The sequence below is a fragment of the Typopeltis vanoorti genome, chromosome 24 (genome assembly GCF_054136105.1).
Source record: "Typopeltis vanoorti isolate ZY-2024b chromosome 24, IOZ_Tvanoo_1.0, whole genome shotgun sequence".
NCBI lineage: Eukaryota > Metazoa > Arthropoda > Arachnida > Uropygi > Thelyphonidae > Typopeltis > Typopeltis vanoorti.
In genome coordinates, this window is record NC_143572.1 from 41,145,217 (window position 1) to 41,172,863 (window position 27,647).

The following is a 27,647-nucleotide window of genomic DNA, read 5'->3' on the forward strand; positions in this document are numbered from 1 at the left end:
ATTATACTTAAAGCAAATTCATGTTATATTCTCATTTTGTTCTTCCAGACTTGTCCCAATAAAACTGCTGCCCCGATTAATTGGTGGACCAATTAACTGAAATTACTGTGTAAACACACACAATAATCTACCATTTATCTGACCCTTCAGTAATTAGAACAGCAGCCTCAAATAACTGAATACTATCACCTGGTGCTCCACAGAGAAGTCAATTGACATGCAAGGGTTGGTTAACTGAAGGGTTGTTGTTTTGAAGGTCAGAAAATTTTAGATTACTGTAGTTAGTTATTGCTATAATCCATGGGATAGAAGGAGAACTGTGGATTGCATGCATTGATAAATTAGCATGAGTGCATGGTGAATATTATGAGCAACTTCAAATATGGAAACAGTCACAAAGCAAGAAGGAAATGGAATTTATACAGTTGCTAAGAGATAATTACCCCCCCCCCAAGACAATACGTGTAGAGAGGACTTGGAGTTTGAGTATTAATCTGGTCTTCGCATTAACCAAGGTAGCCCTGTCCCCAATTGGGAAAGGCAATCATGTGGTCTTGATCTGAGGATTGCCAGATATGTAGTGTTTTCAGCTAAGGGTATATGTACAATTACAAAGCAGATGATTATGACAAACTATGAAGACAACTTAGAATAATAATTGATAATTATACTAACAGTGTTACTTTTGAATTTCTGCATTACAGTATAATAAAATGGTATTTGTCTGGATAGCAATGCTGATTCAGAATAGCTTGTTATGAATCAGCATTGCTATCCAGACATATACCATTTTATTATATAATGCAGAAAATGGTAATATCTGAGAAGAAATGGAAGCATTAATATATCAATACTTTAAGATAAGATACTAATGTGTTTGTAACCACAAATTCTGTGCCTATGATATTCCTTTCATTTTTTTTTTTTTAAATACATGTAACTCACTATAGCAAACTCCCAGGATCATAGGAGTAGTTTGTTATAGTGGATAGTGTATATATATATATATTTTATAGAATGAATAAATATACTTAGCAAAATAAAAAAAAAAAAGCCAACGAATTCTCAAGAAGTGTACCATCATTTTTTTTTATACATTTATGTAACTAATATTATAATTAGCACCAGAAGCAGGCAAAAGAACGTGTTATCATGATCTTACTATTTTGCTGGCCATATATTAGAAATGTAATAAAGGAAACTTTGAGGGTATTTTTTTTTGTAATTAGCACCTAAAAGGATCTGCAGCCTGTTGCAGCATTGTAACTAACACTCTTTCTGTGAAAAATACACGTTAAAAAAAAGGTCAGAAAACTTACTAAATTAAACATTCTAGGATTTTTTTATATTTCATTTTAAAGCCTTCAATTTTATGTTTTTTATTTTACACACACTGCAATATCACTGTTTAGCAATAAATAAGATAGTAATATCTATCACTTAGTAAATAATATATTACTGAGTATATATCACATTGATTTTGAAAGGAACATTATTCATTCATGCTTACAGATTGCATCCTCCAAATTAATCATTAATTAGACCACAACTAAGCATGGATCAGAAGTAACCCAAATTGGTTAGTACACATGCTATATCCCCCTCCCCACTTTTTTTTTTTTTTTTTTTGTTGTTGTTTAACTAAGTAGTAGAACTTAAACATTTTCCACTAAAATAAGAATTAGATTGTCTTTATGTAATATACATGAAATTAACTCTGAATAATGGCAAAGTCTTAGATGTACATAAAATATAATTACTTATAATACAATATTCTCTTCACTATAAAAAATATATATATGCATAAGATATATACATATTTATAATAATCACCTTTCCAAAACATACTTTCAGTAATAGCTTTTCATTTTCTTCGTTGATAATGTAAGTCATAGGAAATATTTGATCATGTGATTCTGAAGTTATGCCTGCAATCTTTTAATTTATCAAAACCAATGAAAGTCTCATGTTTAGAATTATACATACAATTCAGGAATGCCCTTCTGAATGACAATGGTTATTAAAAAAAAAGAAATCTATGTTCATATACTGTATTAGATAGAAAACAGACACAATACACAGAAAGTATAAGAGATAAAGTGCCAATTTTTGTTTCTGTTGGGTAGTTTTCTGCACAGCCTCAATTTGTTCTATCTGAAAAAGAATTGGAAGCAACAGTAAAATATACAAATAGTAAAAAGCTAAATGGTAACTGTAGGTAGCTAGGAAAAAATAAACATGTAATAACTCAACAAAATCAAAACTCAAATGCACACTGTGGATAAGTGATTTCACTGTATGTAACTGCTCATGAAAGATTTATCAGTGAAAGGATGACTTCAGATTCATTATACCTTATTCTAATAAGAAAGTTTAACCAGTTCTAGATAAGAAAATTACAATTTTTTTTAAAATCCCAGAAACTTGTTACTCAAACAGAAAAACCACCCTAACAAACATATATGTTTAAAACAAAACATAGTTAGGAACAAAATTAAACAAAAATTCTTAGGAAACTAAATTCTAGCATATCCATTAATTTATTTTATGAAAACTGGAAATTCAGATTCAGGGATAAATTCTGATTAAAAAATGTTTTCTACATTTTTAAGCAGTAGGCAAACATTAATACATGAATGACAGGTTAAAAATTAAATACTTTCGGTGACAGCTTCTGTTCCCTAAAAAATCTCATTGTACAGGGCAGAATAATATTTTTTTCCCCATTAAGGGTAAAAAAAAAAAAAAAAAAAAAAAAAAAAAAAAAATATATATATATATATATATATATATATATAGAGAGAGAGAGAGAGAGAGAGAGAAAGCAATCTTTTGGCATCTGTCAGTACATCAATGTAATGCTCAATATTTCAAATGAAAGAAAAAACGTTTCTATATAATATACATTACATACTTATTTTTTAGTTCTTGACTAAGAAAAACAAAACATTTACATAATAAATTTAGTTTAATCCTTTATCCAAGTGTGAGCAAACAAAATTTGCACCTGGAAGTACCTTCAGGACTGAGATAAGGTGGTAACAACACCAGAGCACTCCTTGCAAAGGTGGAGCAAGCTACCAACATTCCTATCTCAGTATCTCCCATAATGCAAAACACATCTCCTTGTGGATATGTCTAATGTTATGCATTAAGGGAAGGGCCACAACCCAGAGTAGTTTCAACCTTTATTGAGATCTCTTCAGTGAAATGACCTGCTAATGCTTCTGCCTGGTATCTCCACTTGGGCCTGGCTCCCACTGAAGAGACCTCAATAAAGGTTGAAACTAGTCTGGGTTGTGGCCCTTCCCTTAATGCATAACATTAGACATATCTGCAAGGAGATGTGTTTTGCATTATGGGAGATGCAGAGATAGGAGTGTTGGTAGCTTGCTCCACCTTTGCAAGGAGTGCCCTGGTGTTGTACCACCTTACCTCAGTCCTGAAGATACTTTCAGGTGCAAACTTTGTTTGCTCACACTTGGATAAAGGATTAAACTAAATTTATTATACTCTAACCAAGTGAAAAATAAACTTTCAAAACATTTACAAAGAACCACACTAGACATATTAATGACATTAAGGTACCTTTGCCTTAATACTTGAGAATGCTTGAAAGTTTAGGCTCACCACTTCTGATATTTTAAAACTAAAGTAATAAAATCAATTCAAGACAGTACATAATACAGAATACAAAACCCTGAAGCTTCTTGCCAAAACCTATCATCACTGAAATTATTTAAAAAAACTTAGCACAGAAAAATTATAGATTACTACTGAAATACTGATTTTTGCCAAATTCAGTCAAATGTTTTGTTTTATGCTGTATTTTCTAAATTAATATCATTATTTTAGTTTATAGGAGTACTGCTAAAGAGTAACAAAACTGTACATAACAAAAAGAGACTTGGTTTTATTTAGAAGTAGGCTTGCAAGTTGCATGTATTTATGTAGAATATTTCTGTTTGTTGAAATATCTGCATTGCTAAACAGAATATAGTCATTTATTCATATGTCATATATAGTCATAAAAGAAAGTCTAAAGTCTGGAATCATTTGTACTTAATGTTTCTGCCTTTGGATAGCTTTTATTTAAAACAAAAAAAAGTGTGCGTGTGTATTGAAAATTTACTACAATATGAACAGAGCAATTGATTCTGTGCATTTGTTTCTATGTGGGTCATTTCAAAAATTCTGCACATCAAGCATGAATGGCCAGTGGGATGGTGTACTAGTTTCCAACTAGTGTGAATAGTAAGCAAGGCTCAAGTAAAAAATATTATACACTTGTTTTCTTTCTGGTTCTCATTCCTCAAAATAAAATTTCAAAATGGAGGAACAATTTCACTCATGTTGAATACTATGAAGTGACCAGCACCTGTACATCAGAACTGAAACTTTACATTATATATAATTCTAGATTCACAAAACTTTACATGAAGTTTGTAGAGAAGGTGCAGACGACTGCAGCAAAATTTCATGGTAGGCATCTGACTTCCATGAAAACCAAACAAGCATTTATGATCAACAGCCCAGTGGAAGAGCTTCAATGATGCAAAAAACAAAGTTGGAAACATCCAACCTTTCCCCATCCAAAAATAGATTTATGTATACAATCAAAGATTAATGATAATGCCATAAAACAAACATGAAGGGATAACTCATTATTAGATTTAATGGATTGAATATAGCACAGAAGAACAATAAAGCCACAATGAGATGAATGAAGAGATTAAGCAAGCGATACAGAGGAAAAGGGCATTATGGAGGCAACCTAAGAGGAGTAGTATTTATCAATTCCATGAGGATTACAAAGAACAGGCAAGGAGAGTGACTTGGTTGGTAAAGGTAGCAAAAGTGAAGTATGAGCAGCAGTTAATGAAACAGCAACAAAAAAAAAATCTTAGAGAGTTCTTTTGATAAGTAACCAGCAAATTAAAAATAAAAAAATAAAATAAAAAAAAGATTATGGAAGGATGACATTGATTGGAGAAAATGGTACAAGAATAACTGCTGCAGAGGATATAGTTGAGATATTTAATGAGCAGTTCATAAAGACCTTTCATTCTTGTGATATCATTCATGGAGAGTTCAAGAGCAGTTGATGATGAGGAGAGACAGTGAACAAGAGGTATAAAATATGAGCAACATATTTTGAAGGACTGTACCAGGGAGTTGGCATATTTGATTAATACGAGTCTTGCACTGGGTCAAGTTCCAAAGGAGTGGAAGGAAGGAAGGCAAGATTGCACCATTCCGTAAAGGAGGTGACAGAACTCAAGCATCAGATTATAGGCCTATCTGTGTGTCAATTGTGTTAAAGTGTTGGAGAGGCTGGTGAGAACAAGCTCCAGAATTGGGTTCACAACAGTGGTATTATCTTTGATGAATTTGCTAAAGGGAGTTTCGTACAATCTAAGTTAAAAACTTAAATTGTACGAAAAATATTTTCAAATTGTTTCTGTGAAATCTCTTTTGGCTCACTATCAGTGGTTAAATTTTCTTCATATTCCTTGGGATCTTCCCACTGTGCATCTAAATTTAGCAGGTCGGAATCACTCAATTCTTCAGAATGAGATTTAATTAACTCTTGGATTATCATTGAAGGGGAGAAAGAAATGAAGGACATACGAATTGGTCGTCAACATGCAAAATCACATGTTTTATAGATAAAATTTCCCAACTGTTATACAAGCAAAATAGTTACCACTTTAAAAACTACAATGATCATAAAAGAGAAGAACTTTGTAAAATGTTTTAAATCGGTAACTAAATATTTCATACTGGTGAGTGATTTTTTAAAATAGTTAGCCATAAAAATGTATAGATAGAAAATTTTTAAAATCTAACATTTATTTTTAAGATGTATATAGGAACACTAATCGAATTTGGGTATTGAAAAAAAAAAAAAAAAGACTCACTAATCGGGGGTGCATTAATCGAGGGATTACTGTATTACAAAATATAAGTTGGTTGCTGTTATAGGCCAGCAAGGTTGAAAAAGGCGATACAGATATGCACTATCAAATTAACTCAGTGAAAATGGAGCTTATGCAGCTATTGAGAGATAATTACCTAAAACAGCATGTGAGGAAGATACAAGGGATTAGAGAGTATTGAATCTGGTGATGGCATCAGAAGAAGGGGGGTTCATCTGCAGACAGTGATTACAACAAATTTAGGATGCAGCTTGGAGGATAATGTGAATAATGCATGGGAAATGATTGGGGGAGGAGTATTTGAAGTACTATCAGACTTCGGTCAGGAGAAAAAGCCATGTGGGAGTTAAATGGATGAGTAACATCATTAAGCAGGAGCTGCAAAACATGGAGAGAATATAATAAAAAAGGTGATCAGCATGCCCATGAGCATTATAAAGTACAGGCAAAAAGTTGACTAGCATGGTAAAGAGAACAAAATCAGATTATAAGAATAAATTAGTTGAGCAGGCCAAAGGAAATTCTAGAAATTTGCTGTGCAGTGAGTGAGAGGGAAAAAATGATTATAGAAAGATAACTTTAATGAATGCTGATGCAGGAAAATCATTAATGAGTGATCACTTTGCAAGTATGTATCATCCAGGTGGAGGATATGCAGTTGTTGAGGTGTCAGATTGGAAAAACAATTGGACCATGTTATGCATCACTTGACCAAGTGCCAAATAGGTCAAAAGGAACTTATTCCATTTGGCAGTTAGCTCTTTGAAATAAAACTGAAAATATAGACTCCTGCTCGGTCTCTATTATTTCATAGGTAGGTTACATCACTATACGTCAGATGACAAACTAATCTCCAAAACATCAATTTGGCGCTAGGTCAAGTTATGCATAATGCATAACTTGTACTAACAATTGGATTGCATGATCCAATTGTTGGTACAAGATGGCAATGATGTAAACTTTCCATGTGGCACTATCATAATACCTGCTCATTCCCTGAAAGTGCATATTGCAAATATGGTGATAAATTCAACTGTCACACTATGATAAAAAGTAAATTACTAAGATAGGACATACTTTCTGTACTGCCTCCCATAGAGAATCACATCCCTATCTATCCATTCCTGAATTCTACCTTTCATCAAACTTTCCAATACCTTAACCACCATTCATGCAATACTAATCAGTATGTAATTGATACTTCTGTCTTGAAGCCTCCTCTATGTAATCTAACTATCTTGTCCTCTTTTCAATTCCTCAGAACCTTATCAGACTTAAGACTTCAATAAACAGTTTGTAATGAGATCATGCACATTCTTGTACAAGATACACATTAGCCAATATCCCATCCAATCCTACTGCTGTATTCACAATGATATTTCTCAATATTCTGAGCTCCTCCAGTTTGCCTATCTACTGATGAATAGAGATAGAAATTAACCAATATCCAAAAAAGGGTAATAAATCATTGTCAGATTACTTTTCTAATTACTCATTCAACTCTTTCTTAAGTAACAAAAACAGCCAACTACTATGCTACCTGGAAAACTCAACAAACAAACTGCCAATATAGAAATTCTGTCACTGTCAGACAACATGGGATCTTTTTGCATATACCATTTATCTGTTGTCAAATGTCATGGAAATATATAGAATAAACTTAAGGGGCTGCTCCTGATACCGCTAAGTGATTTGATAAGATCTAACACAAAGGCCTATTAAGTAAATTCAATTTTATGGCCTGTTTTCTAAGTTTGGCATCTGGGTTGCTAACTTTCTCTAAATATATTATTATACAAAAATAATACACCGCAGCAAGTTTAAATATGAGAGATTATTCAAGGAATCTTCAGCAGCTCTAAAAAACGTTCCTAACCTCAACAAATTTGGGTGCATGAAACTACCCCAAATTTGGGAGACTTACATTTTGAGAACTTCAGCCCTACTGCCAAGTCAACCAAATTAGCCCACCAGAGGGCACTATTAGGACTTTAGGAACAATATTAGTTTCTTGCTTTCTTCCTCATTTGCTTTTGTTAGTGCCTGTGTGCACATACCATATCTTTATGTTCCTGAAGATGGCAACGTGACATTGCCGAAATATAGAAGTTATTTATTAAAGTTATCTTTAATTAATATACTTTATATGCGTTGTTAATTCCATAAACTAATTACCAACTACCAACTTTCTCTCTAATCGCACACATTAGATGATGGTGGATGGATCTTTACCCTCAAATTTCGAAATCAATGTCTGCATATCAATGACTTTACTACAAATCCAATATATAGATTTGTTGATGAGAGTACACTGCCTCTGCTCTCTCATTTGGCAAACTTCTAAACCAATTTTCAGTTCCAATACAATTCTGATAATCTTGTTAATTTTAATGCTAGTAAAATTTGATCCTACCTCATTTCATGCAAAAAAAGAACTTTCTACCAATGTTACTTTTGACGAGACACAAAGACTATGCAAGATGAGGTTTCTCTTCCTGGGTTAGCTCTTACCTCTGATCTTTCCTAGCATAAACATATCAGAAATATCACCTTCATAGAATACTTTTACTTTTGAACAACCATAAACTCTTGAGAAAAAAATCACATCTAACCTTCAAATACTGTTCTCATGTTTAGGATGGATACTTTAGAACTCCAAGAGTGCTTGACTTAGGAGAGCAATTAGACTGATTAATAACCCTTCTCTCAAAAATTCATTTCACACTCTTCAGATACTTCATTTTCTGCTGCTCTAAATTTGTTATAGCATGTGTAAGCAGCTATCCAATTTCTCCCAAAAACTAGTTTCATGTAAAAACTTTACTGCCTCTGTATGAAAGATCATCTTCAATTGAAAACACTTGTTAAGGATTTCTCTAATCACGATGAAATCAAACTTGTCTTTTCCAACCAAAGAGCAAGTGTCCTGACATTCTTCCAATTGTGCTATGGAGGGACTAATGCTGCTGTCTTTTAGAACTGTCTCTCATCTTATGCATTTGCTAAAGAATATTATCTGCAGAATATGACTTGAACATAATTATTCCATATTAACGAGCTTCATTTTTCTCAACTTTCTGCATGCCAATTGTACTGATGTACTGTCTTGGTAAGAAATCAAAAATATTAAAGCAGCAAAGATTTTGGTGGTCACAAATCCAATTGTTCTGAAGAAAATTAATAAATAACTGATGATTTTGATGGTACAACCATATTAAAGATGAAGATATTAGAAATATCAAATCAATTTCCTTATATGTACTCTCAAGGGGGTGGTCAGGTTGCTATAAACACAAGTTTACATTATTAATCTCCTAACAACAATTTTCCTCCAAATTAGTTTATTACTTGTCAGCACTCCAATACTATATCTAATATTTCATGCTTCTAAGGCACTTCTGACTGAATCAACCCACCTAGACCTGTTCTTCCACTTGGTCTTTTCCCTACCATCTTGGTGTTAAATAACTGTTTTGCAAACAGGTTTTCTTTCATTCTGTTTAAGTGACCATACTCACACATTCCTGAATGTTAACAATGTTAAATTTCTTCCTGTCTTCATTTTAAATATGACCACTGATACCATCTACCAGTGGCAGCACATCTATAAGGGCTGCATTGAATGTATAGTATATTAGTATACTCAATGCAGTTGGGTATACTAACATACCCAACTGCATTGAGTATAACATATCACTAACATACTTAGTGATAAAAAAAATAGCACAACAATTTCAGCTGTTAGACTCTCATAATAGTATTGTCCTTAAGGTACCTTTCAGATAAACCTCATTCCACTATGTGCGTTTTATACTCTCCATACACACCATACACAGGATTAAAATATTGCAACAAAATTATAAAATGCATCTTACCTTAGATCTTAGATTTGTTAAGGCACTATTGATGTTGTTCAAGGAATTTTGTAATTCAAAATTATGTGTTGCAGAAGGATTCTCTGTTATACACTGTAGCCTAGGGAGAAAAAAGGTACCTGATCACTATAAACAAGTCAGTAGTAATAAACTCATCTTGTTCTTAAATTGCATAACATGGACCGAATAATCTAAAGTCATCAGTAACTTTTCCAAGATCACTAGTTTATTCAATAAAATCAAAATATAATACCTAAGAATCACATTTCTTACTTTTGGTACAGATATGTCAAAAAAAAATGACCGATTTAATTTCACAGAGCCCCTTAACCACTAATTCTGGGATCACCTGCTAATTGGCTGAATTCTTATCACATAATTACAGAAGTTCATGATTCTACTCTGCAAAAACCCGATCTAGTATATGAGTGATGATAAACAAAGGAAACTCATTTAGACTGGTTTTTTTTTTAATACTTTGTAGTCTTTGTTTTAAAAAAGGCTATAGTTAGTTTATTGGAACTACTGGAAAATTTTCATCCGTTAAACATCACTGTGGTTTATAGCATATGACACAAAAATTTATGAAAACAGAAATGAAGTCTATGACATATAAATATACAATTCCAAGTGAAATTGAAACCAATATCTGAAAATTAATAGGAAACTTAATAAGAAAACGAGATCAGTAAGTTAAAATAAGTAAGTCAAACTGAAAAATTTATGAATATATGTAGAAACTGAGACCACTGCACGTGGTATTCCCCTCCTTTAAAAAAAAGCTCAATATTTTACTTTTATGCTTTATTTCAAGATTTGGTTGCATGTTGTTCAGTGTTTTAAAAAATCCTTCGATTCCTTGGTGTGATGTAAATAATAGACTGGAAGCAAATAATAAGTATAATGGCTATGTCTGTTATTTTACTATGTGAAGAATAATTTTTGCAAATGTGTTATTCCTGATCTAAAAAACTATTTGTGATTTGTATATATAATTTATGAATAATTGACTCTCACCATAATAAACGTGTAGGGATCACAGAAATAGTTGCTAAGGCGTATTTTTATTTATTTTTTTAGAATAGCACTTTCCCTTTGAGACTTTGGACAAAACCTTTTGGTCTTTTGTTATGGCGTGTTATAACGGCATTTGCTACAGTGAGATGACTGTACTTATACAGAATAAAAAAAATTCCTGCATATATATATATATATATATATATATATATATATATACACACACACACAATATTTACAAACCACAGAATATTTTTTAATTAGGCTACTAAGATTATACTAGCACATTAACAAAACATTTCTCACATAAGTGATTGACACAGAATAAAGAAGGAATTACTCTAAGTAAAGAATAATTATAAATGACATATGATAAACTGGTTTATTCTCGACAGATACAAACATGAAACAAAATGAAACAAACTTACAGAATTTTATCTACTAATGCTCCATGATCAACCAGCTACTCTGCAATTCAAGTGAAAAATTCCTCCTGTATGATGGAAACTGCAAAGTTGATTCAGAGACAGGCAACTGATATACCTAGCCTTTCAAGTTTCTCTGTGAAAAACTAAGGTCCATATATATCTGGATAACTAATGGTTATTGTTTATTCCAAGGAAACATTCTTGCAAAGCTTGCTAAAATTGTCTAGAACTGCTTTGGGCTCAGCAATTTTGTTCAAGAGTAGCATGAATGGTACATTATGTACCTATTCTTCATCACACTGGTCATGTGACTGATAAGTGATGTAAAATCAAAGACTTTTGAAACTGTCTCAAGTAACATGCTTAAAAGCTATGAGAATTGATGTGGCAGGTATTTCTGAAATATTTCTTGTGTTATTATTATTACATGAAAAACTCCATGGAGTCAGTGGACTCATCGAGGGGAGGCCTTAAATATTATGCCAAGCACTATCCAATATTCATGCAATATCTATCATACTTTGCTTTGAAGTCAGTCAGGGCACTCATAACAGACTCTGGAAACTAATTCCACACACTCATCACTCTCCAAGCAAAATTCTAGTCCTCACACTCTTGCTCAATTTCCAAAGATGATCCTTAGTTCTCCCACCACCAGACCTGTTCTGAGAAATGTCCTCTGTATTAATCCTGTAAACCTTTCAGTAATTTATCTCTCTCAATCATATCACCCCTTTTCTACCTATCACTAATTTCTGTAATTCACAAATCTAAATTCTGTCTACATAAGGTACGTTCCATAGACACCTGCCACCATCTTGGTCACTTGCTCCTGGACCCTTTCTGTCTCATCCTCCTCTCCTCATTCACAAGGAATCCAGGCGACCAAATCTGTGCACAGTAGTCAAAGATATCTTATCAAGGCCTTATAAAGAGGTACAACAATCTGCTTATTTCTGCTCATCAGGGTGTTCTCCAGTAACCAAGTAATCCAATGAGCTACTTTTGCAATATACCCTGTAAACTTCAACTCCCTATCCACCAACATTCTCAAAATTTCTGGCTTCATTTTTTTTTCAGTACAGTTCCATCACTATGATACACAGCTGGTAATTGTTTCACCCCGAAATGCATAACCTTACACTTTGCCACATTAAACTGACATCCATTCTCCTTTGCCTATGCCACCAGTCTATTTAAATCATCCTGCACAATTTGAACATCTTTATTGACTATTGCTCTACCCAAGTTAGCATCATTGGCAAACAATATTTCCTTTCAGATAATTTTCTATATCATTAATGTACAAATTAATTAGTAGTGGGCCAAGTACAGAGTCCTGTGGCATGCCACTAGTCACATGCCTTCTGCTGTACTATATTCCTGAATAAACATCTCTCCATCAACCACTCTCTTATCCACTTCACAAGCTTCATATCCATCCCCATTTGCTGCAATTTATTTATCAGAATTTTATGCAGCATCTTGCCAAAAGTCTTTGCAGTCTAGCAATAATCACCATATAGCCATTACCTCTATCTAACTCAGCTGTTATTGTATTATAAAAGGTGAGTAAGTTACCTAGCCTTCACAATCCCATTCCAAGAATTTTTCTTTAACCAACTTCTCCAATACCTTGACCACCACTCCTGAGATGCTGATCAGTTGGTAATATGCTACCTCATTCTTGGAGCCTTCTTCATGCAAAAGGAACCATTTTTCCCTTTTTCCCACCTTTCCTTGAAACCAACCCAGAGCTGAGCCAAATTAAACATTGTGGTCAGAGGCACTGACAGTTCCTTAGCACTTGCTTGTAATATAAGAACTCTCTTACACCATCTAATCCCATAGCTGCATTCACATCAAGATTCTGTAATATTTTATAAATGCCTCCAGTTCAGCTATCCCTATTTCCACATAAGCCCTTGCCTCTCTTGTTACTACAAGATCTCCACCTGGATGACATACCCTTGCAAAATGCTGACTTAGTAATTCAACTATTTCACCCACTTCAATTACCTCCCTATCATTTGCATTCACCAAAATTATTCTTCCATCCAAAATATACCCCATGCTCTTTTCAATCATCTTTTCAGATAATAATGAGATGATGTTTTTGGAATTGCAGTTACTGCTGAATGGTCAAGTCAATAGAATGTTAAATGCATCACTGCATTGTTAATATGTGTTGGGCTAACTGCCTTGGGATTAAATTTTGCAAGATTCAAAAAAATATTTCAGCTTAGTCAATTTTCTGCTTTTGCATTGGATATACTGGAAAGCATAGGAAAGTGATTGTTTCCTGTATGTTCACTTTGATGTCCCACATGAGCAGTGGAAGAATAATGGGAAGAAGACTAAGATCTATTGCAGAATACAAGCAGGTAGGTATATGAAAGAAGGTACTGCATGCATTATGAAGCGAAAGAAAGAGCACATCATCAAGCATACATCCAACAACCCATTCATGTGGCATTATTTATCCCACAGAGTGCTGAATCCATTTAAGTCTCACATAAATATGGATGGAGGCAATTGCAATATAAGATTATCAAGATTGATCTGAGCTAACTCAGAACTTGGTGAAAAACATATGGAACATACTGTACAATAAGAAATCCCACTGAGAGGCAGATGACTATAAGCTTCCAGAGCAGTATTAAGTTGTATATGCTGAAAAGATATGTAATTGCCACTAGGATAGTAACATCTCCAATATGAAATACTATTCATATTGGAGATGGATAGTAAATCCATCTCCAATTAATTCTTCATTAATTGGAGATGGACAAGCAGGTCCATCTCCAATTGTCTTTATAAATTATGGTGAAATGACTTAAGGTGGGTTTTTCATTGGGTTTTAAATGTCTCCTGCAGACAGAAATAGATTTTTGTTTCTGCAGAAGAAACTCGATATCAAGTTCCTTCTGCAGAATTCATGAGTAGCTAAGAACTTGCCTTAGTCTGACTTGTGTTTTTCAGTTGATCTTGGAAAGTACAGCTGGTATTCATTCCTTCATCTGGAGAAATTTTTACATAACTGAATACCACAGTGAGTTCTGATGTCTACTTTAGATGCAGTGGTTAAAGAAGTATCCCTTTTGTCACTGTGGGGTTTTGTTTATTGGGTAACTCTTGTCATGATAGATTAATGGAATCATTTTAAGATTTCTTTCAGGAGTGAGGCTGAAATAGCTTGCATAATTTATTCATTCCAAAGAGAAGCATTCAAGATAAGTTAAGGTATGCTGAAATTATTGGATGGTGCAATAGATGTACAGGTTTGTGTTGCTTTGAAATTTTCTTAATTGATATCCTCTTGACCTTTTCTCTTTTGATATTCTCTTCACCTCAGCAAGAGAGGATTTCAGAGAAAAAAAAAGGTGTCCTAGTGGCTGGCTTCCTCTTTGCATCCTGATACGATCAATTTAGTTAATCCTTTATCCAAGTGTAAGCAAACAAAGTTTGCAAGACTGAGGTAACTTGTGGTAAAGGTGGGTTGCCTCAGTCCTGAAGATACTTCAGGTGCAAACTTCGTTTGCTTACACTTGGATAAAGGATTAACTAAATTTATTATAGTCTAACCAGGTGGAAAAAAGAAAAAAAAAAAACTTCCAACATATTTCTCTAAATCCAGAGTAATTTAATACTAAGGTGAGACACCTTTTGGCAACTCGTATAGGTAAAGATGAATTCTCCATTTCTTCCATCTTGGTATCACCACCTCTGGGTCTGGCTCCCACTGACGAGACCTCAATAAAGGTCGAGATCAGTCTGGGTAGTGGCCTTTCCCTTAATGCATAGTATTATACACATCCACAAGGAGATGTGCTTTGTTATGGGAGATAACAAGACAAGGAGTAATGAGAGCTTGGTCTACCTTTACCACAACTTGCCTCAGTCCTGAAGGTACTTTAGGTGCAAACTTTGTTTGCTTACACTTGAATAAAGGATTAACTAAATTTATTATAGTCTAACCAAGTGGGAAAGAAAAAAAAAAACTTTTTCTGTTCAGTCTTAATCTCTTGTATCTCTGTCATCCATCTGAATTTGGCATGCTTGGGAATAAGCTAGATAGTCTTCCTCACAGTTGATAAATTTAAGTTTTCTTGCAGAGTGCAAATTATCATCATGCTCTTTACTACCACACTGAGCACAGATCATAGCACTATAACAAGCAGTTTGAACATGCTTACATTTCTGACATTTAAAGCATAGGAATGTAGAATTAGCAGGGCAGTTCAGATATCCTTCTTTTATAATGCTGGATAAGTCACAGGTAAGGATGAAATTCTTGGCTGGAACTAGATCAACATCCTTGCTAATCAGGAAGCAACTCATACCTGTCATTCCCTGATTTTTAAACTGAACATCTCTTCATCTGGAACATTAAAGAAATCCCATTCCAATATAAACTCCTCTAAAGTAGTTTTTTCTTTTTTTTTTGAGGGGTTTACCATAACTGATATTCCTCACATAGATGATGCTCACAGTAGTTCTGAATGGTGCTGACATGATGTTTCCATAAGAATATCATCAAAACTTTTTTTTAAGAACCTTCAAAATCCTCTGAATAAAAGGCAATTTTCACTATCTCAGCCATTCACCTACTGTGTGAATTATGGAAATGGTGCATTTATACATATCAGACATCTTCTACTTCTTATTTTTGTTACAGATGTTGTACCTATACGTACTTGTTGGAGCTTATGAGGCCATCTGAATAATTTTGGCATGAAAGATTTATGCTCAGAGATTTTTGGTTTGGTACCAAAGATCACACCCACCAATGAGTCACATATGGGTGTCCACTATCAGGGCCAGCAATAAATGCACTCAGCAATGAAATGCCAGGATTATCTCTGACATACCAACACTGCAACAAGCCTCGAGCTCTGTCCCTGAATCATGGAAAAGGAGATATACCAGCTGGCTAGTCCATCTTGAATTACTTTGATCCATGCTTCTACTAGGCAAGTAGTCCTAGAGAAACTAGCCAGCTGGTGTATCTCCTAGGTCCCCCCCCCCTCTGGAAGTCCACTTTGTCAGGCAACATAGCAAACATGGTGGCAGGACACTGGATCCCAGTGATGGTAAGGTGGAGAACAGAACAAAAATGAAACAGGAGAAGCACAGAAAAAGAGAAAGAATGAAAAAGGTCAGCATCATGACTGGGAGAGTTTATTTTTCACTTGGTTAGACTATAATAAGTTTAGTTTTAATCCTTTATCCAAGTGTGAACAAACAAAGTTTGTGCCTGAAAATATCTTCAGGACTGAGCTAAGGTGGTGCAACACCAAGGGAACTCGTGGCAAAGGTGGAGAAAGCTATCATCACTCCTATCTCAGTATCTCCCATAATGCAAAGCACATCTCCATGCGGTGTGTAATGCTATGCATTAAGGTAAGGGCCACTACCCATACCGGTAGTGGTATGGGTAGTGGCCCGTCATTGAAGTCTCGTCAGTGGGAGCCAGGTTCAGTAGTGGAGACACCAAGGCAGAAGCAATGAGAGGTCATCCCCACCTATAGGAGTTGCCAAAAGGTGTAGCCAACACTTTTTTTTATTATGGCAACTACAGAACTGCCACTCCAATTATGATATTGGTGTGGCAGTTCTGTAGTTCTTTCCATGTGAATTTATGCATATTTTTAGGACATACCATAGTGTTACTAATGGCTAGCCTATGTAAGACCAAAATATCAGCAGCTACTTGCATGTTATTAGCTTTGCTCTTTTCTTCAAATTTTCCCAACACATTTCTACATTACTGGGATTTATTTCCTACCCTGCTGTTTAGGTCTATAGAAGAGCCTACTTTTCCTTTATGTCAAGTTATTTCTAATACCTCAATTTTTCTCTAATATTTCTCTTTTTTCTTCTCTACTATAATCTTTTATTATTATGTGACACTTCAAAGGAGTCCAAAGACTCACCAAGGGAAGGCCCCTAATCTACAACTCTGTCTCCACCACTCAAATCCACCAACCACAAATAACCCCAATTACACCAACACTATCTACTGCCATCACCACCACCACTTCCAAGACAAATCACAAACATCCATGCCCACGGCAGGATTCGAACCCACAGCCTTTTGGCAGGAGAGCAGATACGCTAACCAATCGGCCAACCACGCTGGCAAATAAGATGGATCTAACAGATGAATTACAGAAATACCATGTTAACATGATTGGATGAAGAATTTTGAAAACAGATGATATACTTCTAAATATGTATATGAGAACACACTACAAAAGTATCTATCATTATCCAATTATCCATGTTTGAAATTTGCCCATGTTGCTCGACTAGAAACTTCTGGCCACAATGAAGTTTATCTTCAAGCTTAGCATTAAATTCTATAACCACTGTTGATCACTACTGCAGAAGTATAACAGTCATTATTTATAAGTATATCATCTGTTTTCAAAGTTCATTCAATCATGTCAACATGGTATTTCTGCAATTCATCTGTTAGACCCATTTAATTTTGAGTAAATCTCCCTTATGTTGATGGTGCCTCAACTCTGTTGACCTTGAGATTGTCCTAGCAGCTGACCTGATGAAAAGTGGTGGCTTTAAACATGTGAAATTCATTTTTGAAATTATGGATTCTACAACCGTGTTAGAATAACTCTTTATTATAGACAAAATAAACAGAGTACTACAAAAATACAAACTCAAAGCCACCTTTAAACCTCCTGCAAAATTAAAAAGCTTACTCAACTCATCCAAAGACCCCCTCCCTCTGCTGACCCACCCTGGAGTATACTGTATTTACTGCACCTGCAACATACCATACATAGGAGAAACAGGACGCACAATTCCGTTCAGACAAAAAAAAAGAACATAAACGACACATCAAATATAATAATTATGGTGAAGCTGGCCTTTCTGATCATGCTCTGAACACCGTACATAGAATTGACTGGAAAAGCACTAGTTGTCTACATCACACCAAAACATGGTATGAAAGCAAATTTAAGGAAGTTTGTGAGACATTATCAACCACCCCAATCTAAACAATAATGATGGTCTAAAAATCCCATACATATGGAAGGCATATATTCATCCCACGAATCTTTCCTCTCCAAGAACAACTATAAACAGGACTCTAGAAAATCCATAACAACAACTTTAATACGGAAAAATAGGACATCACTGTCAAGGAAGAAAAAAAAAAAAATCTATAAGAAAGTTTATTCATGTTGTAATTTATAATTTTTTTTTTTTTTTTAAAAATCAAAAACAATTGTAATAATAGAAATAGGACATCACTGTTACTGGAAGGAAAACCATCTGTAGGAAAGAATATTTATTCATGTAATCAAAAATTAAATTAACTTTTTTTTTTCCCACTAGAGGTCATGACAGTGAGTAGCATGTGATCAAATCACTGTTTCTCTAGCTTACGGTTTTTGAAATGTAACGCAGCTTGTCTTGTATATTTACGTATGCTCCAGATGATGATCTTGATGTGAAGATCAAAACATCGGGATAATAAAAAGAGTTATTCTAACACGGTTGTAGAATCCATAATTTCAAAAATGAATGCTGATCACCGTGTAACATTAAAAGAAAGGATTAACAATGTGAAAGCTTGGCCAACATAACACGTGATCACCTGGTACCACCATATTTGCATATCGTTTAGGTGAATACAGAATACAATTTGGTTAGTAGATACCTAGTAATAGGACACACAAGTAGAACCTGCAAGGAATGTAAAAAACACTCCCATTTATCTAGATTTGACTCGTATATCAAATTTCACATTCTTTATGAGAGAAGCTATACTTGATTTTCGTAGACAGACTTATATGTTGGTTATGCATTATTAAAACACTTAAAGGAATTGAACAGCTTAGTTAAGAATATAAATTAAATTATACTTTAATAAATATTTCTGATATTTCAGCAACGTCACATTGCTGAAATATCGGAAATATTTATTAAAGTATAATTTATATTCTTAACTATGCTGTTCAATTCCTTGAGTGTTTTAATAGAAGCTATACTTGTAACTACAATTGTAACTTAATGGGGGTTGCTATGTGCAACATACAGAATCTCCCACTAAAGCTAGATAAAATGCCAACTATACAGATGACTAATCCCATTTCACCATTTTGCTTACTGGGGTGATCAATCTTCCTTCTCTCCCCCCCTGGGAAACTAAAACTAGATGGGTGGACTGTAAATAAGATACTAGAATTAATGTGAGATAATGGGCAAAAGGAAGACAAGACAGGAGCGTAGGGATGGCCTTAAAGGACTTGAATGATGATGATGGGATAAGGAATTGTGGGAAAGAAGGAAGAGCCAGAGAAAAACACTATGCTTATACATTAATGCATTGAGTATTAGGAATAAGGATGCAGAGTTTGTGGCCTTGATACAGTTAGGCCATAAATCATTGGTGTCAATGAGATATGGTTAAATGGAGAACGACATATGCTAGTTATAGAGTATTTTTCAAAAAGACAGAAAAGATAAGAGGAGGTGGGGTATTACTGACGATTTCAGAGGAGTTGTGTCCTATCAATATGGAACTTGAAGGAAATAATAATGTTAATGGCTTCCAGGCCAACTCGTGTAGGGTTAGCACAAACATAATTCTGAAATGTTCAGACGGATGTGAATAATAAGCAACAAGAAAGTGATAATAATAGGTGACTAACTATGGGAGCAGCAAATAAGTGAGGAGATTGAATTCTTTGAACTACTCAAGGACAACTTATGCAGCATAAGTTGAAGCAACTTCTGGAACTTTAGTGTTGGATTTAACAATGTCTCAGACAGTAATAACAGAAGACATCGCCATGATGCCACCAATTGGGTAGAATGATTATGTGGTTTTGACGTGGGAGAGTGGCTGGCAGGTTCAAGCTCCACAGAATAAGAAAGATATAGGGAATTACACAGTGGGGGGGGGGGGTATGATAAAATAAGGAAACAGACTGGTAGTATGCAGTGGCTTGATCAGTTAAAGGGGAGAGAAATAAGTACAGCAATCCCCTCGATTAATGTGCCTAATGCATTCTTTAAAACAGGCACATTAATCGAAAAGCACTAATCGAATATAATAACTTATGGGAAAAAGTATAATTTGTTCCTCAAATTTCTTTTTTGACCCTTAATTTTTTTATTTTTTTAAATAAAAGAATTAAGGTCTCAGGCTTGGTTAAAAGAAAACCATGAAGCTGAAAGACAATACAAATATATTCAGAATATACATTTATTATTCTACTTCTTAACAAAGAATTGAGCTAACATAGTTTGGTGGGCATTCTGTTTCTTTTTTATTCATACAATTGATGGTATAGCCCTATTGCCCTTTTCTACTCTTCTGCAAATTTACTGCTTCTCTCTTCAACAGTATCAGCTCTAAGCATTGCTGCTTAAAAACTTAGATTGTACGAAAAATATTTTCAGATTGTTTCTGTGAAATCTCTTTGGGCTTGTCAGTGATTAAATTTTCTTCATATTCTTCAGGATCTTCCTGCTGTGCATCTAAATTTAGCAGGTCAGAATCACTCAATTTCTCAGAATGAGATTCAATTAACTTATATTCATTTGAAAACCCTCTGAAATCATTTGCAATGTGGAAGAATGTGCTTCCAAATGGCTCGCATATTGCTAGCAGTAATTTCATTCAACTTTGCGACTTTATAACCAGACTGAGATTTCTCTGATTTGGCCAGAAAAGTCTTGGGAGGCATTCGCTTCCAAAAAAAAGGCCAGTTTCATCAACATTAAATATTTGTTGGTCATAATAGCCCCCTTCTTCCACAATTTTCTTCAAACTCTCTGGATAATTTGCAGCCGCTTCCTTATCTGCACTTGCAGCTTCACCTGTGATTAGAACATTATGTAGGCTATTTCTATTTTTGAAATGTTCAAACCACCCAGCACTAGCTTGGAATTCTTCTTTTCCATCATTGATAGATAGCCCTTTCTTTCAAGGTTGCAAAGAGACAATGCTTTTGATTTAACAAGGTCAGTGCTTAGCAGATCTGTTTTTGGTTACAATCTGCGATCTATATAGAAAGAAGTCTCTCCAATTCAATAATTACAATACTTTGATTTCGAATGCATACATGATGAACTTGAAGCAGCCTTACCTTTCTCTTTGTATTCAGTAGTGTTCTTGTCCTATATTTGCTCTGTACTTGCCTTGTTCTTTTTACTTTATCATTTCAAGTTTTTCTTCCAATGAGATTACTTTTCAAATCTTTTTCACACTTCCACTTTTCTGCTCACTAATTCTTTTACTTATGATTAAAAGGTTGGGAAAATACCGTTAAAATAAAAATAAATAAATAAAAAACTAAGGAAAACAATTGCAAAGGAGGCACGAGATATGATTATCAAAATGCTATGTAATTATCAGAAGACATAAATTTTGGTGGTAAATTTGGAACATAGTGTACACAAAAATAATATAGTATGCCATTAAAAATAACTTTGTAAAATGTTTTAAACTGATAACTAAATTATTTCGTCCTGGTGAGTGATTTTTTAAAATAGTTAGCCATAAAAATGTATAGTTAGAAAATTTTTTTAAATCTGTAACATTTATTTTTAAGATATATGTAGGCACACTAATCAAATTTAGGTATAGAAAAAAAAAATGATGCACTAATTGGAAGCGCATTAATTGAGGGATTACTGTAGTACCAGGTAGTTGCTCCAGAATCAATTATGGCAATGTAAAATTGTATTCCTACAGTTCATAGGATAAATAAACTAGGAGTGAAATGCATGGATCATGAAATTAAGCAGGAGCTTCTGCGAATTAGAACATTATGGAGGAGACAAAGAACAGGGTATCCCCTCAGCAGCATGAGTAGTATAGGGTGAAGACCACATAATAAGGAAAGAGAAATTGGCATATGAAAGGAGATTTGCTGAAGCAATAAGAAAGACTGACTTTAGCTGCTGAAGATGGAACATGAGTCACATCTGCTGAAGATAAAGGGAAAGGTCAATGAGTATTTTGTTGGTGTATTTGCTGTAGATGAAAGGGGAAGGCGAGAGGTAAGAGTACTGCAGAATAGTAATAGGAAGGAGGACAGAAGACTGACAGTTTCAGAATGAGAAATGTTTACAATATTAAGTAACTTTGCTGTTAATAAGGCTGTGGGACTGGATGGGATATCACAATATGTATTACGGGAATGTGCAAAAGAGATGGTAGTGCCCTTGACTTGGTTGTTCAACAGACATCTAGTAACAGGAATCCCAAGAGAGTGGAGGAAAAAATAGTGCCATTGCATGAGGGAGAAATCTAGGTCAGTAGTGTCAAACTATAGGCCAGTGTGTATATCAAGTGTAGTGGTGAAAGTGTTAGATGCTGGCTAGAGAACAGAATACAAACTTGAATTAATGAGAATGGAAATCTTTTAGGAAAGAAGCATGGGTTTGTTAAGGAGAGGTTATACTTTAGTAACTTAGTTACATTTTATAACAGAATGACTAGAGTACTAGACAGAGATGCTTATACAGTGATTTATCTGAATTTTGATAAAACATTTGAATATACCATATGATAAACTATTGTTGAAACTGAGTGGGATATGGATGGGTAATCATTTGGTAATTTGATTGCTAGAATGGTTGACTAATAAGAGCCAGCAAGTTGTGTTTGGGTGCAGTATCAGAGGGTTTTGTTCTGGGACCACTGTTTACCTGATATATCAATGATATGAAAGGAGATATTCAGTTATTGCTTGATGATGCTAAATTAGGATGCATTGTTGTTACAAGAGGATTTGAATAAGTTAGTGTTTTGGGCTGAAGAATGGGGATATCATTTCAGTGTTGCTGTGTGTAGTTATGTACTTTGACTAGAGATGGTGGAATGCAGTTTACCAAATTAGAGGAACTGTGCTTCAGGAGGTGGAGAAAGCAAGGGATCTTGGTGAACATGGAACCGAAGTTCATGAGACATGTTGTGAAAGTTGTAAGGGTTATCCAGAAAAATGCTGACATGTATGGATAAGAAGATGATGATTCTGCTGTATAAAGTACTAATCAGAACTTATTTGGATTTCTGTGCACAGATGTGGTCGCCTGGCTACAGAGAGTGCAGAGGTAAATAACTAAGACTGTCTCAGGAATTTTGAATATTGAATGAGAACAGATTGAGGGAATGTGGTCTCCAGAAGTTGGCAGATGGGAGGAGGGGTGAGAGAAGTCATGTTTCTGATAGGTTCCAATTATTTCATAGGATAATGGATGATGCACGAGCAAGAGGTTATGCCTGGAAACCATACAAAGGTCACATGAGTAAGGAAGTGAAAAGGATATTTGTGGCTTGACAGATGGTGAATGAGTGAAATGTGCTGCCAGAGTGGGTTGTGAATGCTCCAACATTGAATGTATTCAAAGCAATATGATAGTTATTGTGGTCTGCGAGTGTTCAACATCCTGCAATGAGTCTTGTCTTTGGGCTTCGTGGCATGGAGGTTTGGAAGTAATACTATCTCTCTCAATGTCCTTGGCCTTTTCCCTAACTAGTTTTCCATCCAAATATCTTATAGATATTAGTTCTCCTCCTGGTAACTCAAACCATAACTTTGAAAGAGCAAAGTGTAATAAACCTGCACAATTAAACAATTAATCCCTCACTAAGGCTGCTGGGTACAATTTCCATTCTGCCATGTATCTACTACTCTCACATATAGATGTTACTATCATAACATCAAAGATAATGCTGAACTCCTGACATCATTTTCTTTCCCTTCAACTTAAGCAGTGATGATTACAGAAAATTACAGAAAACCACCTCCTACTAAACAATATTAAGAAATGATTCTGAGGGTACATTTATACAAGTTATGCTCTAGAATTACTACCCATCCAATTTGTTTACAATCTATCATCTACCATACAGCATGAAAGCAAAAAAAAATAAGTCAACCATAAAACTATCACCACACTGTCCTAAGTTTCCTATAAAATAATTGAGATCACCCCAAGAAACCTCACCTTCTAGAAGCCAAACATTTCCTGCCTACCAATATAGATTATGCCTCACTCTTGATCTACAGATCTCCCAGCCAACATTACCTACCTTTGGACACAAGTTATGGAAAGGTTCAAATAAATCAGTGTAGTTACTCTTGACATACCAGGAAAGAGATCAGATTCAGGATAGACTTACTAATCAAACTATCTTTCCATCCTCTGCAGCTGTATTGCCAGCTTCTCTGCTAATTTCCTCACCAATGCCAAAGTAATGCAGAACTCTGTACTTGCATCCACATTCTTCCTCCTATACATAAATGACCTTCTCTCACTGACTTCCCACTATTCATAGTTTTCCTGATTAAGGTATATTCCATTCCTTTAACAAACCTTGTATTGCTTAAGTATTTTGGGCTTAACTGTCTTTCATAACCAATGCCTTAAACACTGGCCTCCTTGTCATTCTTTAGTGAGGTAAGGATAGCCTTCTTAAATTCAATGCTTTAAAAATTTTTAAATTCAAAAATTAAACCAAACTAAACACATTTTTTGCAAGAAAGATTATCTCTGATGCAAGTAACTTATACCTAGCTTTTCTGGCACAAAACATACCACATTCATAGTAGTCTTAACCTCCATCACGACTCTACTTCCAACCTGTACTGCAATTAATCCTATACAAATCCCAATTCCATTTGATTTCCGAGTATTGTTCTCAACATTTGGAGTGATGCACAACAATCCCTAAAAATTCTTGATGATATGCAGAATTTTCTTGAAACCTAGAAAAATGTATGCAGCAACTAATTAGTATCATTCTACAGCCCAGCATCAAAGTGAATCCCTCCACCTGATTTCATCTACTTCCATCCTCTAATCTTTTTCACTTCACACTGTTTTCTCTAAAGGCTGTTTAAGAAACATTGATATACTATAAGTTTTGTACCCTTCCATGGGAGGATGAGTGGAGTAAAATCAAAAATGTGGAAAATTAATATAAAAAATAATGACTATCATATAGTGCACTTATTGTGTTTAAGAAGACCCCTAAGTTTTGAACTTACTGGCTTAGATATGCGATTTATTCATTAAAAATATGAATAATTGCATTAAGTTACATTCAATTACAATAGATATTTTAAAAACATACCTTGAAATTATATTTAGAGTGGAAATGCAATGCTTCATACTTCTATTCTCAAAGACCTGATAATTTAACTGAGACAATATCTAGATAAAAAATATCTTAAAGACTTAAGGAGGGAACTGAATGGGTCATAAAAGAATAAGTTAAAAATGAATTAAAAAAACACAATAAATCTTAAAAGATCAAAAAATAAAGGTTAAGAATACTTGGAGATATAATTTAAAACACCAGAAATGGATGAATAAATTAAAAAAAAAATAATAATCTCATAATTACGGCGTTTGTGTCATTCAATGCAGCACCTTCAGAATTATGAAGAGCACACTCCTATGGAATGAAAAGTGAAAAAAGGTGGTAGAGTTCACTAAAATAGGCTACAAATTGCTAGTCATTTTTTATTGGGTGAAACCTGGGAGTAATTCTAATATGGGGCTTCCAATTTTCCAAATTCTACGGAATGAATATTTATCGAGATGCCATTAGCTTTACGCCTATAGTTTCTGATATCTGTAACTTCATTTTGTTATTTTGAAAGTGTAGGATAGTGGCTTTCTGAATCTGGGGAATAGTTTTCTCTGAAAATGTGAATTGCAATTTCAGCTGTACATAGTTTCAAGTTATGTTTTCAATATATATGATCTATTGTTAATTTAATGTAACAATACAATTTTCTTATTTGTAATAGTTTTAATGACTAAATTATAAGTCTAAGCCAGAAAGTTCAAAACTTAGGGTGCTCCTAAACACAATAAGCAAACTATAATAAATTTAGTTTAATCCTTTATCCAAGTGTAAGCAAACAAAGTTTGCACTGAAGTATTTTCAGAACTGAAGCAACTCTTAGTAAAAGTGGACCAAGCTCTCATCACTCCTTGTCTCAGAATCTCATAATGCTATGCATTAAGGGAAGGGTCACTCCCCAGACTGGTTTTGACTTTTGAGGTCTCGTCGCTGGGAGCCCAAGCTCTCATCATGATAAGAGCTTGGTCCACCTTTACTACGAGTAGCCTCAGTCCCAAAGATACTTCAGGCGCAAACTTTGTTTGCTTACACTTGGATAAAGGATTAAACTAAATTTATTATAGTCTAACCAAGTGGAAAATAAACTTCCAACATCTTTCTCTAAATACAGAGAAATTTAATAATAAGGTGGTACACTTTTTGGCAACTCGTATAGGTAAATATGACCTCTCCATTGCTTCTGCCTTAGTATCAGAGTGGGAGCCAGACCCACTTCTGGGTCTGGCTCCCACTGACAAGACCTTTATTGAGGTCTTATCAGTGGGAGCATCAAAAGACCTAGAGTGTCACTACCCAGACTGGTTTTGTCAAAAGTCGAAACAGGTCTAGGTGGTGGCCCTTCCCTTAATGCATAGCATTATACATGTCTGCAAGGAGATAAGCTTTGCATTATGGGAAATACTGAGACAAGGAGTGATGAGAGCTTGGTCCACCTTTACTACGAGTTGCCTCACTCCTGAAGATACTTCAGGTGCAAACTTTGTCTGCTTACACTTAGATAAAGGATTAAACTAAATTTATTACAGTCTAACCAAGTGGAAAATAAACTTCCAACAATAAGCAAGCTATTTTATACTGATTAGTAAATAGAGCTTTATAAAAATAAAAATATAATAATAAAATAAAAAACCTTCAGTAGTCATATAGTCTAAAATAAAAATAATATCTAAAATAAATTTTATTTTCCAAAAAAATAAATAAATAAATAAAAAATAAACTAAGTTTTATGAATTATATATTTAGTTTAATCCTTTATCCAAGTGTAAGCAAACAAAGTTTGTGCCTGAATTTTTTCAGGACTACTTCAGGTGTAAACTTTGTTTGCTTACACTTGGATCAAAGATTAAACCAAATATATAATTAGTAGCATAGCCAAGTGAAAAAACTTCCATTAAGTTTTATGAACTACAAGAGTTAAAAAAATATATATATACTTATGTTCAATTATATGTTCACGTGGGCATGTCTTCCACCTGTGTCCTAGTTCTGTAAGGGTAAGTTCACCGTCTTTCAAAGGCATTATCATTATCAAGAATTTATCTGTTTGCTGACATGAATGTCCTAAAGAAAAAGTAAATAAACCACCAACTTCACATTCTCTCTTCTGTTTAAAAAAAGTATTTTTTTTTTAATCAAAAGAAAAAACTGGGAACAGAATAAATAAATCAAATTTAATAATATACTGAATGATAATTTTGTGGACAGTAATAAAAAATAAAAAGATCACACTTGAACTCAAAATAGT

General features: G+C 34.3%; 1 protein-coding gene across 1 annotated transcript; it reads right to left on the reverse strand.

The window, feature by feature from the left end:
* Positions 1-1,821: 1,821 nt before the first annotated feature.
* On the reverse strand, positions 1,822-27,458 carry LOC150093126 (uncharacterized). The gene is made up of 3 exons (XM_090413309.1): positions 27,337-27,458; positions 9,815-9,914; positions 1,822-2,154 (listed from the first exon to the last, which is right to left on the reverse strand). Exons 1-3 carry the CDS (start codon positions 27,426-27,428, stop codon positions 1,990-1,992), a joined length of 357 nt encoding a protein of 118 aa, XP_090269435.1. The 5' UTR covers positions 27,429-27,458; the 3' UTR covers positions 1,822-1,989.
* Positions 27,459-27,647: the final 189 nt, after the last annotated feature.

What these genes read in the sequence shown, in the direction of transcription:
- LOC150093126 (XM_090413309.1), bottom strand. Translation starts at nt 27,428, where the DNA reads ATGATAATGCCTTTGAAAGACGGTGAACTTACCCTTACAGAACTAGGA. An exon ending in GAACATATAATTGAACATAA is followed by an intron (nt 9,915 to 27,336) that starts GTATATATATAT and finishes TTTTCTCCCTAG; the next exon opens with GCTACAGTGTATAACAGAGA. An exon ending in TAACAAATCTAAGATCTAAG is followed by an intron (nt 2,155 to 9,814) that starts GTAAGATGCATT and finishes ATTCTTTTTCAG; the next exon opens with ATAGAACAAATTGAGGCTGT.